General features: G+C 53.2%; 1 protein-coding gene across 1 annotated transcript in view; it reads left to right on the forward strand.

Annotated features, from left to right (window-relative positions):
- SLC27A4 (solute carrier family 27 member 4) overlaps positions 1–4455 on the forward strand; it is a 20834-nt gene extending 16379 nt beyond the window's left edge. Inside the window, exon 11 of the mRNA XM_017848179.1 lies at positions 3566–4455. Coding sequence (XP_017703668.1) covers positions 3566–3723 — 158 coding nt within the window. The 3' untranslated portion in view covers positions 3724–4455. The remainder of the gene's footprint in view (positions 1–3565) is intronic.
- Positions 4456–13295: the final 8840 nt, after the last annotated feature.

Below are 13295 nucleotides of genomic sequence, written 5' to 3' on the forward strand. Positions count from 1 at the left end.
GGCTCACACCTGTAATTTCAGCATTTTGGGAGGCCAAGGCAGATGGATTGCCTGAGCTCAGGAGTTTGAGACCACCCAGGGCAACATGGTGAAACCCCACCTCTACCAAAAATACAAAAAAAAGCCGGATGTGGTGGTGGGTGCCTGTAGTCCCAGCTACTTGGGAGGCTGAAGCAGAAGAATAGCTTGAGCCCTGAGGTGGAGGTTGCATTGAGCCAAGATCGCACCACTGCACTCCAACTTGGGCTACAGAGTGAGACTTCTGTCTCAAAAAAAAAAAAAAAAAAATTTAGCCAGGCATGGTGTTGGGCGCCTGTAATCCCCGCTACCTGGGAAGCTGAGGCATGAGAATCACTTGAACCGGGGAGGTGGAGTTTGCAATAAACCGAGACCATGCCACTGCTCACCAGCCTGGGAGACAGAGTGAGACTCTCTCAATATAAAAAAAAAAAAAAATTAGCCAGGCATGGTGGTGCATACCTGTAATCCCAGCGACTCGGGAGGCTGAGACAGGAGAATTGCTTGAACCCAGGAGACCCAGGAGGCACAGGTTGCAGTGAGCTGAGATCATGCTACCGCACTCCAGCCTGGGCAACAGAGTGATGATACTCTGTCTCAAAAAAAAAGAATCTCAGCAGGTGGGAACCTGGTCAGACTCATGCTCTACAAAGCTCTCTGGCTGCTGGTTACAGAGTGGGAGAGGATTGCAGGCAGCCCTGAGGGAGCTGGGAGACGAGGGAGGGCTGTTGCAGTTGTCCAGGTGGGAGGTGGGCCCTGGGCCTGCAGTCGCCCACAGGACAGCACCATCTTTCTGTCTGTTGGCCCATTGGTGGCTCTCAAGAGTTCCCTGATGGGCAGGAAATGCTGAGGCTCATGCCCATACCTGCCCATGCTTTCCTCAGCCCTTGGTGCCCCTTCTGGGCCCCCCCTGGCTGCTCAACCTTGGAGCACATTTCCCTGGCCACCTCCCATGTTGTCATCATGTCAGTCCTGCCTTGATGGTAGACACTCCCTAGTCAGTGTGGCTTCTGCCAGACAGTGGGTACCTGGAGCGCCTAAAGCATTGGGGAGGGTTTAGGACTTCAGTATGTTTCTGAAGGATGGAGACACTGTGGCCAGGCTAATGGCCAAGACCGGGAGCTTCCGGAGGACTGGGCAGCACCACACTTTTGGCCAGGAAAGGCAGGGAGGCTCTCAGACCTTGTGTTTCAGATGCGCTTTGCTGCAGAACAAACCACCGCCAAACTTACTTGCCCCAAAATGGCTTGAAGCAGCCACTTCATGTATTCATAATTCTGTGGGTAAGCAATTTAGGGGTTAAGTGCAGCTGAGCAATTCTCTTTTTGACCTTGCTTTGGGGTCACTGAAAGAGCTGTCATCACCTACTAACTTAGCTGGGGCAGGAGGCAGTTAGATGGCCTCACCCAGGTGTCTGGCTCTCGACTGCTTGCTTCTGCAGCACTGTCCAACAGAACCTTCTGTGGCGATGGAAATGTTCTAGGTTTCTGCTGTCCAACACAATAGCTACTAGCCTGGCAGCGCTACTGAACACTTGAAAGGTGGCTGCTGGCTGGATGCCGTGGCTCACGCCTGTAATATCAACACTTTGGGGTTAAATTTTGTTGAATTTAAATTTATTTATTTATTTATTTGAGATGGAGTCTTACTCTGTTGCCCAGGCTGGAGTGCAGTGGCGTAATCTCAGCTCACTGCAACCTTTGCCTCCTGGGTTCAAGTGATTCTCCTGCCTCAGCCTCCCCAGTAGCTGGGATTACAGGCACGTGCCACCACACCTGGCTAATTTTTGTATTTTTTTTTAATTAGAGATGGGGTTTTGACATGTTGGCCATGCTGGTCTCGAACTCCTGACCTCAGGTGATCCACCCACCCCAGCCTCCCAAAGTGCTGGGATTACAGGCACGAGCCACCATGCCCGGCCTTATTTAATAATTGAAATGTAGATAGCCACATGAGGTCATATTGGACAGCGCCAGTCTGGGCCCTCACCTGGGATGGCTCATCTCTGCTCCACATGGCCTCTCACCCTTTGGAAGGCTAGACTAGCCCCAGGGCACCCCCAAGCGGGTAGAGGTGGAAGATGCAAGGTCCCCCGAGGCCTAGACTCACCCAGAACTCCTACAACATTGTTTTTACCACTTTCTGTTGGTTCAAGCAGGTTGTAAAGCCAGTCCAGATTGAGGCCAGTGGAGGCTGAAAAAGTAGAGCCCTTGCCAGAAGTGCCAAAGCCACATAGCAGAGGTGTGTGTGTACAGGGAGGGAGGAACCTGTAGCCATTTTTGGTAGTCTGTCTCATCCAGGTTCCAATCCCACTTCTACCACCCTGAGCATCAGTCTTCTCATCTGTACAGGATTAATACCATTGACTGAAAGATGCAGCCAGGCGTGGCAGCTCATGCTTGTAATGCTAGCACTTTGGGAGGCTGGGGCGGGTGGATTGCTTGAGCCCAGGAGTTCAAGATCTGTATGGGCAACATGGTGAAACCCTGTCTCTACAAGAAATACAAAACTTGGCCAGGCACAGTGGCTCACGCCTGTAATCCCAACACTTTGGGAGGTCAAGGAGGGTGGATCATCTGAGGTCAGGAGTTCGAGACCAACCTGACCAACATGGCGAAACCTTGTCTGTACTAAAAATACAAAAAATTAGCTGGGCGTGGTGGCGTGTGCCTATAATCCCAGCTACTTGGGAGGCTGAGGCAGGAGAATCGCTTGAACCCGGGAGGCAGAGGTTGTAGTGAGCCAGGATCGAGCCACTGCACTCTGGACTGCTTGCTTCTGCAAGCAGAAGTGACCTGGTGACAGTGCAAGACTCCATCTCCAAAAAAAAAATAGAGAAATACAAAACTTAGCCAGGCACAGTGGTGCACACGTATAGTCCTGGCTACTTGGGACGCTGAGGTAGGAGGATCACTTGAGCCCGGGAGGTGGAGGTTGCAGTGAGTTGAGATAGCATCATTTCACTCCAGCCTGGGTGATAGAGCGAGACCCTCTCTCAATAAAAAAGAAAAAAATACCATGAATACTTTATATATGAGTAAGAAAATATGTGCTGCTAATTATACTAGTTCAGAGATGTTAAAATCTGCAAGCACTTCCATGTTAGAATCCAGAGAATAAGGTTGAGCACCTGCCCTGTGGGGCTGATGTACAGATGAAATGAGCTCACACTGTTATCTGGTTGGTACTCAAAGGGAGACATCACAGTCAGAAGACCTCAGTTCTGGTCCCCACTCTGCTGTCACTCAGTATGTGATACTAGGCAAATAACTTCCCTTCTCCAGGCCTGTTTTCCCATCTGCAAAGTAGGGGTGGGTGGGTAACTAGCAGCTGTCCCCAGGCCCCAACTTTGCCACAGCTGCTCTATTACTTTAGGTAATAGGTGGAACATTCTTTGCCAACTGTAAAGGGCTGTGCCTCCTCCTCCCCCACTTCCCTCCCGTGTTTGTCCTCCAGCCCTGCTCCCTGCCTTCCTCAGCACTGGTGGTGGGGTTCCTGGGAGCTCAGGCCCCTGCCCTGCACTGAGTCTTCTTCCCTGCTCTCCCAGGGACCTACAAGTTGCAGAAGACAGAGCTACGGAAGGAGGGCTTTGACCCGGCTATTGTGAAAGACCCGCTGTTCTATCTAGATGCCCAGAAGGGCCGCTACGTCCCGTTGGACCAAGAGGCCTACAGCCGCATCCAGGCAGGCGAGGAGAAGCTGTGATTCCCCCCATCCCTCTGAGGGCTGGTGGATGCTGGATCCGGAGCCCCAGTTTCCGCCCCAGAGGGGTCCTGGACAAGGCCAGACCAAAGCAAGCGGGGTCTGGCACCTCCATCCTGAGGTGCTGCCCCCTCCATCCAAAACTGCCAAGTGACTCACTGCCTCCCCAACCTTTCCAGAGGCTTTCTGTGAAAGTCTCATGTCCAAGTTAACGTCTTCTGGGCAGGGCAGGCCCTCTGATTCCCAGGCTGAGACTGACGGGTCTTCTCAGGATGATGTCTTGGGTCAGGGTAGGGAGAGGACAAGGGATCACCAAGCCCTTCCTAGAAAGCAGGGAGCTTGTAAATGGAACCAGGGTAGAAGTCCCCAGACTCAGGAAGTCAACAGAGTGGTCAGGGACAGTGGTCACATCCATCCAGTGGCCAAAGAGAATTGTAGCCCCAGAGCTGCCCAAGTTCACTGGGCTCCACTCCCACCTCCAGGAGGGGAGGAGAGGACCTGACATCTATAGGTGGCCCCTGATGCCCATCTACAGTAGGAGGTCAGGACCGCACTCCTGGTCTCTCCCCACTCCCCATCCTCCTCCCTGGGTGGCTGCCTGGCTGTCCCTCAGGCAGGGCCTTTCAGTCCTTATGGGTCTGTGTTACCTCCATCTCAGTCTTGGCCTGGCTATGACAGAAGGAGGAATGGGGGAGGGGGCTCAGGGGTCAATAAATTCTGCCTTGAGTCCTCCTAGCCTGTGTGCAAGCCACCCAAGCCCACCCTGACCCCAGAGCCCTGCAGCCCCCACGCGGCCTACTCGATCCCCCATGCCAACCCCCCGGCCCATTCACCCACCTCATCTGTTCATTCACTCATCTAACCTGAGGGTGCGGCAGGTAAGATGCCACAGCCCCTGTCTCCAGTGTGCTGGTTCAGCTGGGGCAGTGGCCATGTCCGTCTGGCAAGGCGTTTCGCAGTGTGGGCTTGAAAGTCCAAACCACCTCTGTCACTCTAAGTGTGTGGCCTTGGGGAAATGACTCAGTCTCCTCACCTGTGAAATGGGATTCATCAGTTAAGAGGATTCAGAAGCTAAAAGTGCCATCACGAGTAAGGGGCTTGGGAGGAAATTCACCTCAGGCAGGACTCTGACTCTGCCTGAGGTGCATTTTCCCAGTTGTTTAGGGGTGGGAAAGATATGCAGGGGTGGGGGCTGCTGTGAGAGCCAAAGCAGGGCTGCCCAGCAGCCTGGACAGAGGCCAGGGAAGCTTCCTGGAACAGTCAACACAGCTGCCCTACCAGCAGTGCCAGTGGAGAGCCAGCTGTCTCCTAGGCCCCGATGGAGGAGTCACACCCAGGCTGGAAACTCACTGCCCAAGGGGAAGGGGTTCCATCCAGCACAGCCCAGGGCGGTGGGCAGTGCAAGCCCCTGGACCTTTATCTCCACTATGGGCTTTCTAAGGAAAGAACCAGAACTTAGAGGTTTTCAGTTACATGGCCAACGTCTCGCAGGAAGTAGAGGGGGCTGGAATGGAGCCCATGCCCTTCCTGCCACACCACCCTGCCTCCTGGTGCAGAAGGCGAGGGAAGCCAGAAAGCCTCCATTCCACGCATGCCTGCAGAGCTGCCTCAGCCACGCCCCAGGCCAGCAGCTGACAGTGCAGGCGGAGGGTGCCCAGGCTGAAAGCTGGGGTGCCCCCTGGGGGAGTGCACTTGGCGAGACAGAGGAATCCAGTGCCTGTCTTGGGAGAATTTGAGATGCAGAGGCCTAACTGGAGTAGGGGGCCTTGCGGAGCGATGCTGAGTGGTCATGTGGCAGGTATAGCTGCCGTGCCTGAGTGTGATCAGCAGAGGGCGTGTGGAGCTTGGAGAATCCACTCCTGGCCCTTAGCCGAGGAAAGCATGGAGAGGCTGATTCCCACCTCACCCGGGAGCAGGTCCCCAACTTAGAGGACCCTGTGACAGGCCTCCGACGGCCTTTGGTCGGGTTTCCGAGGGCCTGGACTTGGTTGGCAGTGCGGCTTTGTGTTTTTAACCCTCAGTAGTGAGTTCTCCACAATGAGAAGGAGGAGCTCCCAGAGCGAGGCACTCCTTCCTCTAGGTTGAACACAGTCACCGGAAGGCAGTATGCAGTGGTGGTGAAGAGCTCTGGCTCTGGAGTCGGACAGGCCTGCATCCAAATCCCAGCTCTACCACTTGCCAGGCTAAGCCTCAGTTTCCTCTCCTGTAAATGGAGGTCAGGGAATCCCTATCTTGGGATAGTCGTGAAAATTCAATGAGATCATGCACGAAAATCTCAGCACTGGGCCTGGTGCTGGTGTCTGCTCAATGCGTGGTAATTAAAAGAGAAAAGGGTGATATATTTAGATGTTAAAACCCCACTTAGACTAGGCTAAGTTTCCCACTTCTGCCCTGGACCCCACTGCAGCCCCTCCATGATGGACAGGGACTGGTGAGCCTGTGACCCCTTCAGCTCTCGGGTCTGCATCTGATCATACCTCAGCCATGGCCATGTGAGTTGTCTCCATGCATGCAGCAGGTGCTTAATACATGCTTGTGAAGTTAACTGACAAAAATAGCTACTGTTTCTCAGGCATTTCCTGACATTTATATAGTGCCCCACAGTTTACAGAGCACCCTGTAAGTTCATCTAGGGAGCAAAATCTTTTTTTTTTTTTTTGAGACAGAGTTTCGCTCTTGTTGCCCAGGCTGGAGTGCAATGGCACCACCTTGGCTCACCGCAACCTCCCATCTCCTGGTTTGAAGCGATTCTCCTGCCTCAGCCTCCCAAGTAGCTGGGATTACGGGCATGTGCCACCACGCTGGGCTAATTTTGTATTTTTAGTAGAAATGGGGTTTTTCCATGTTGGTCAGGCTGGTCTCCAACTCCCGACCTCAGGTTATCCACCCACCTCGGCCTCCCAGAGTGCTGGGATTACAGGTGTGAGCCACTGCGCCCGGCCCTATGGAGCAAATTCTAAAGGCCTACCCTGTGCAGGGAGGGCAGGGAACTGCCAGATGAGCAAGATAGAGACCTGGGTCCCAGATCTGCCCTCAGGGAGCCACCGTCTCCAGAGAGGGGGATGGTGGGTAAAGAAGCAAAGGCTGTGTGCTTAGCTGCACCTAATCCAGCACCCAAGCTGGGCGTATCTTGGTCAGGGAGGGCTTTCAAGGAAGATTGTTCGAGATGGAGGGAGCAACCATGTATGCAGAGGTCTGGAAGTCCAGGGCCAATTGAAGAATGGCAGGCAGACCGGGCGCAGTGGCTCACACCTATATCCCAGCACCTTGGGAGGCCCAGGCGGGCAGATCACTTGAGTTCAGGAGTTCAGGACCAGCCTGGCCAACATGGTGAAACCCCATCTCTTAAAAACAAAAATTAGGCCGGGCGCAGTGGCTCACACCTGTAATCGCAGCACTTTGGGAGGCTGAGGCGGGCAGATCACAAGGTCAGGAGATCAAGACCGTCCTAACACGGTGAAACCCCATCTCTACTAAAAATACAAAAAATTGGCCGGGCGGCGGTGGCCAACCTGTAATCCCAGCACTTTGGGAAGCCGAGACGGGTGGATCACAAGGTCAGGAGATCGAGAACCATCCTGGGTAAACACGGTGAAAACCCCGTGTCTCTACTAAAAAGTACAAAAAACAGGCCGGTGCCGAGGGGTGGCGGGCGCCTGTAGTCCCAGCTACTCGGAGGCTGAGCGAGAATGCATAAACCGGGAGGCGGGAACTTGCAGTGAGCTGAGATCCGGCCACTGCAACTCCAGCCTGGGCGACAGAGCGAGACTCCCATCTCAAAAAAAACAAAAACAAAAACAAAAACAAAAAATTAGCCGGCATTGGCGGTGGGCGGCCTGTAGTCCCAGCTACTCAGGAGGCCATGAGGCAGGAGGATGGTGTGAACCCGGGATGTGGACTTTGCAGTGAGCCGAGATCGCGCCACTATGCACTCCAGCCTGGGTAAAGACCGAGACTTGCTGTCTCAAAAAAAAAAAAAAAAAAAAATTAGCCTGGCATAGGTGGTGGGGCCTGTAACCCCCAGCTACTCAGGAAGGCTGCAGTCAGGAGAATCGACTTGCAAACCCGGAAGGCAGAGGTTGCAGTGAGCTGAGCGGCTCATGTCACTGCACTCCACCTGGGCGACAGAGCGAGACTCTGTCTCAAATAAATAAATACATAAAAGAGGGCAGGCGCGAGCTGGCAGGGTTGGGAGAGGGGGTTACAGTTGTTAGAATCCTTTGTGGAATCCTTCTATTTGCACGCCTCCAGAGAGGAGCAAGCTTCCCTTTGCCAGGTCCGAGTAAGCAAGTCAGATCCACTTCCTTAAGGTTCCCATTAATGCCACAATGTATGGCGCACTTCTATGTGGCCAGGCCCGTGCAAACGCTTTAGGTGCATGATTCATTAAACCTATTCAAAGCAGTACCTTTTTTTTTTTATAAATCCTCCTATTCAAAGTAGGTATAATTGGTGTTTTGTTTTGTTTTGTTTTCTTGAGAGAGAGTTTTGCTCTGTTGCCTAGGCTGGAAGTAAGTGGCCCAATCCAGCTCACTGCAGTCCCTCACCCGGGTTCAAAACCATTCTCCTGTATCCAGGCCCCAGTAAGCTTGGATTACAGCACCCGCCACCACGCCTGGCTAATTTTGTATTTTTAGTAGAAGACAGGGTTTCACCATGTTGTCCAGGTTGGCCTCGAACTCCTGACCTCCAAGTGACCACCCGCCTCGGCCCCCGAAAAGTGCTGAGATTACTAGCGTGAGCCACCGCACCGCCCAAAGCAGGTACTTTTTTTTTTTTTTTTTTTTTGAGACGGAGTCTCCCGCTCTGTACAGGCTGGGTGCAGTGGCCGGATCTCAGCTCACTGCAAGCCTGCCTCCCTGGTCAACGTCATTCTCCTGCCTCAGCCCTCCTGAGAGCTGGGACTACAGGCGCCCGCCACCTCGCCCGGCTAGTTTTTTGTAATTTTTAGTAGAGACGGGGTTCACCGTGTTAGCCAGGATGGTCATCGATCTCCCTGACCTCCCGGATCCACCGTCTGGCCTCCCAGAAGTTGCTGGGATTAACAGCTGAGCCACCGCCCCCGCCAGCAGGTACATTTTTATCTCCATTTCACAGATGAGGAATCTGAGGCTCAGAGAGGCAAAGTCTCTCCAAAGACCACAGAGCTTGTGAATGGCAGAGCTGGGAGGAAAGTCCCCTTCCCTGAGACTCAGTGTTCCCATCTGCAAATTCTCTGCTCCTCCAGGAGAGGCTGGAAGGGGCCAGCCTCGCGCGCTCCCGGAGGTCCAGCCGCCCTCCGGACAGGCAAGTGGCTACCCAGACCACTGCGTGGTGTATCACTTTCAGTTCCTGGGAAGAAGGTTAAATACCTCCGAGGGGCCCATTGAGGCTGTGGCAGCAAAGGAGGGGGTGACCGAGTGACTTTCAAGGGGCCTGAAATGCGTAGCCAGCCCCTCCCCCCGAGGAGGGGGCCCTGCTTCCTCCTGGTCTAATGATATTCTGGGCTCAGCCCTCGTCTTTGGCGGCAGTTTAACCCGAGCCGGGGCGGATTTCTTTCTCACTGATCTCAGCTTGACACCCAATTAGCACAAGAATGGGAGGAGGAAGCCTGCGAGAGGCGCCTCCCAGCCTCCCGGGGCGCGCGAGGGGAGCAGGCGGGAAGACAAAGGACAGCAGGCAGGGGGGCACCCGCGCCCTCGCCTCCCCCACCTACCCCGCCATTGTCTCCCTACGAGCTTCAGAGAGGGCGGAGGCCTGCGCCCGGGCTGGCTGGCCTGCTGAAGGGAACAGGGAATGGGGCCCAAGCCCCTGTTTTGTGTGGACCCAAAGGGAAAGCATTTGGGTGAGGCTAGTCCAAGGGGGAGGCAGTAAGGTCAGTGCATAGGGGCAGGGATCCCGAGGGTACTAAAGCCTGGGGCCGAGGCCTTACGGATGCTCAGGCAAGCCACCGGTTCGGAGTCTTGGTGCTCGAGTCTTGGTGCTCTCATCTGAAAAGGGGATCGTGAAGAGTCCCTCTGAGGAGGCAATTAGGGGGTGCTTGTAATGCACCTGGCAGGTGCAAAGTGGGCGTGCAATAAATACTCTTTGAAAGATTATGGGTGTTACGCTAATATTGTTACTAACTAAAGGGTGGAGTGGAGTAGGCTTGGGTCAGAAGGAAGGACTTTTATCAGTGACAGCTCGGCATCCAGAGTGGGCTGGCTAACCCAAAGAGCTCACCAATCTCTGGGCTCTGCCAGGAGAAGCTGGAGGACCACCTGGGAGATTCTAGTAGGCAGGGAGTGTTGCATAGACTCCCAACACCTCCTTTAGACTTGGGCTTCCATGTGACTTCCTCTGGGAAGCCTTTGGGGACCCCAGGACTAGGTTGGGGACCTCTGGTTCCCACAGGCCCCATGTTCTCCCTAGCATGGATTGCTCTGTGTCTTTTGTGGTTCCCTCTATGTGGTCTCCTTAAATATCAGCCCCAGGAGGCAAGGAGACCCACAGGTTTTGGGGTTTTGTTTTGTTTTGAGATGGAGCCTGGCTCTGTCGCCCAGGCTGGAGTGCAGTGGCGCAATCTCGGCTCGCTGCAACCTCCCCTTCCAGGGGTCAAGCGATTCTCCTGCCTCAGCCTCCTGAGTAGCTGGGATTACAGGTGTGCTCCACCACACCTGGCTAATTTTGTATTTTTAGTAGAGATGGGGTTTTGCCGTGTCCAGTCTGGTCTCAAACTCCTGACCTCAAGTAATCCACCCACCTCTGCCTCCCAAAGTGCTGGGATTACAGGCGTAAGCCATGACACATGGCCTACCAACAGGTTTTGTTCATCATTGTGTTCCCAGCAGCAACACTGGCCCTGGTGTGTAATAGGTTCTCAGTGAATGTTTGTCAGGTGGATGAAGCTCTTCAAATGCTCCCAAGTGCTCCATTCCAGCTCTGGGAGGCAGCTTCCAGGTCAGAGGACACTGAGGTGGGTTGGAATCAGAGGCTGTAAAGGGCTCTGTATGCCTTCTAGGTAGGTCCTTAGCTTGTTGGCAAAGGGAAGCCATTAAGTGACTTTGAGCAGGGGACTGATATCACTCATTCATTTACTCGTTCAGCAAGCTCTTGGCAAACCCCTGTAGAGTACAGAGTTCTGCACTACCTGCTATAATCAAAGATGAATCAGGAAAAGTCTCTGCCCAGAAGGAGCTTAGATTCCAGTAGCAGAATCTTAGAATATGTTTGCAGAGAAGACCTTAGGAGATCATTTGGTTCCAAACCTCTTCACAGAATAGGGAAGCTGAGTTCCACAGAGGGGTGGGTCACATGGCATGGTGAGGGTGAAGCCTTTCTGTGTACCACAGGAGTCCTCTGCTTTCCGAGGACCAGGGCAGTGTCTCATTTGTCCTTGTTTTATAGGAACAGGGCCTGGCACATTGAAGGGGCTCAAAGCTGTCCATGGAGTTGATGTGTACAATGAAGCCAAGGCCAGAGGAGGTGGGAGGCAGGCAGGCCAGAGAGGAAGCAGGTGCAGGTGAGGTGATGAGCTAGGGGGTTGGGGAGGCATGCCAGATTAGAAGAGAGACTCAGCCAGGCACAGTGGATCATGCCTGTAATCCCAGCACTTTGGGAGGCTGAGGTGGGCAGATCAGGAGGTCAGAAGATCGAGACTATCCTGGCTAACATAGTGAAACCCCGTCTCTACTAAAAATACAAAAAATTAGTCAGGTGTGGTGGCGGGCGCCTGTAGTCCCAGCTATTCAGGAGGCTGAGGCAAGAGAATGGTGTGAACCCGGGAGGCAAAGCTTGCAGTGAGCTGAGATCGCACCACTGCACTCCAGCCTGGGTGACAGAGCGAGACTCCGTCTCAAAAAAAAAGGAGACTCATCCAAATTTGGTGACTGTTTCCATATGAGAGAGGGAAAATTAGGATAATTTGGGTGTTTACGTGGGTGTTTTGGTGGGTGGTAGTGGTATTCCTGAGATGGGGAACACAGAGAGAACCTGTTTTGTTTCGTTTGTTTTGAGATGGAGTCTAGCTCTCTTGTTGCGCCACTGCACTCCAGCCTCCCGGGTTGAAGCAGTTCTGCTTCAGCCTCCCAAGTAGCTGGGATTACAGGTGTGCACCACCACGTCCAACTAATTTTTGTATTTTTAGTAGAAACGGGTTTCACCATATTGGCCAGGTTGGTCTTGAACTCCTGACCTCAGGTGATCCATCTGCCTCGCCTCCCAAAGTGCTGGGATTACAGGCGTGAGCCACTGTGCCCGGCTGAGAGAACCTGTTTTAGGAAAGAGGCACTGTCCCAAGAACTTATTCAGTCCTCACTACAACCCTATGGGGTTGGGATGTTATTATTCCCATTTTACAGATGTGGAAACTGAGGCGCAAAGCTGTTAAGGGACTTGCCCAAAGACACAGCTAGAAAATAGTAGGACCTAGATATATTAATTTTTAATTTTAATTTTTATTTGAGACAGTCTCACTCTGTCACCCAGGGCTGGAGTGCAGAGGTGTAATCTCAGCTCACTGCAACCTCCGCCTCCCAGGTTCAAGCAATTCTTGTGCCTCAGCCTCCTGAGTAGCTGGGACTACAGGTGTGCGCTACCATGCCTGGCTAATTTTTATATTTTTGGTAGAGATGGGGTTTCATCATGTTGCCCTGGCTGGTTTTGAACTCCTGGCCTCAAGCAATCCATCCACCTTGGCCTCCCAAAGTGCTGGGATTACAGGCGTGAGCCACTGTGCCTGGCCAGGACCTGGATATAAAGCTGGTAGTTGCACTCCTAGATCTTTACAAAAAAAATTTTTTTTAATTAAAAATTATTTGGCCAGGCCAGGCCAGGCACAGTGGCTCACACCTGTAATCTCAGCACTTTGGAAGGCCAAGGCAAGCGGATCACCAGGTCAGGAGTTCAAGACCAGCCTGGCCAATATGGTGAAACCCTATCTCTACTAGAAGTACAAAAATTACCCAGGATGGTGGCACACGCCTGTAGTCCCAGATACTAGGGAAGCTGAGGCAGAAGACTCTCTTGAACCTGGGAGGCGGAGGTTGCAGTGAGCCAAAATCATGCCACTGCACTCCAGCCTGGGTGAGAAAGCAAGAGTCTGTCTCAAAAAAAAAAAATTTTTTTGGCCAAATGTGGTACCTCACACCTGTAATCCCATCACTTTGGGAGGCCAAGACCGGCAGATTGCTTGAGCCCAGGAGTTTGAGAGTAGCCTGGGCAACATAGTGAAACCCTGTCTCTACAAAAAAAAATTTTTTTAATTAGCCAGGCATGGTGGACTCAAAGGAAGGAAGGACTTTATCAGTGCCTGTGGTCTCAGCTACACCAGAGTCTGAGGCAGGAGGATCCCTTGAGTCTAAGAGTTCAAGATTACAGTGAGCTGTGGTCATGCCATTGCACTCCAGAGTCTCACTCTGTCACCCAGGCCGAGTGCAACAGCATGATCATGGCTCACTGCAGCCTTGACCTCCAGGCTCAGGTGATCCTCCCCTCTTAGCCTCCCGAGTAGCTGGGACAGGCACACTCCACCATGCCTGGCTTATTTTTTAAGAAAAATTTGGCCGGGCGCGGTGGCTCAAGCCTGTAATCCCAGCACTTTGGGAGGCCGAGACGGG

The sequence above is a fragment of the Rhinopithecus bieti genome, unplaced genomic scaffold (assembly GCF_001698545.2).
Source record: "Rhinopithecus bieti isolate Rb0 unplaced genomic scaffold, ASM169854v2 scaffold_29388, whole genome shotgun sequence".
In the NCBI taxonomy this organism is placed as follows: domain Eukaryota; kingdom Metazoa; phylum Chordata; class Mammalia; order Primates; family Cercopithecidae; genus Rhinopithecus; species Rhinopithecus bieti.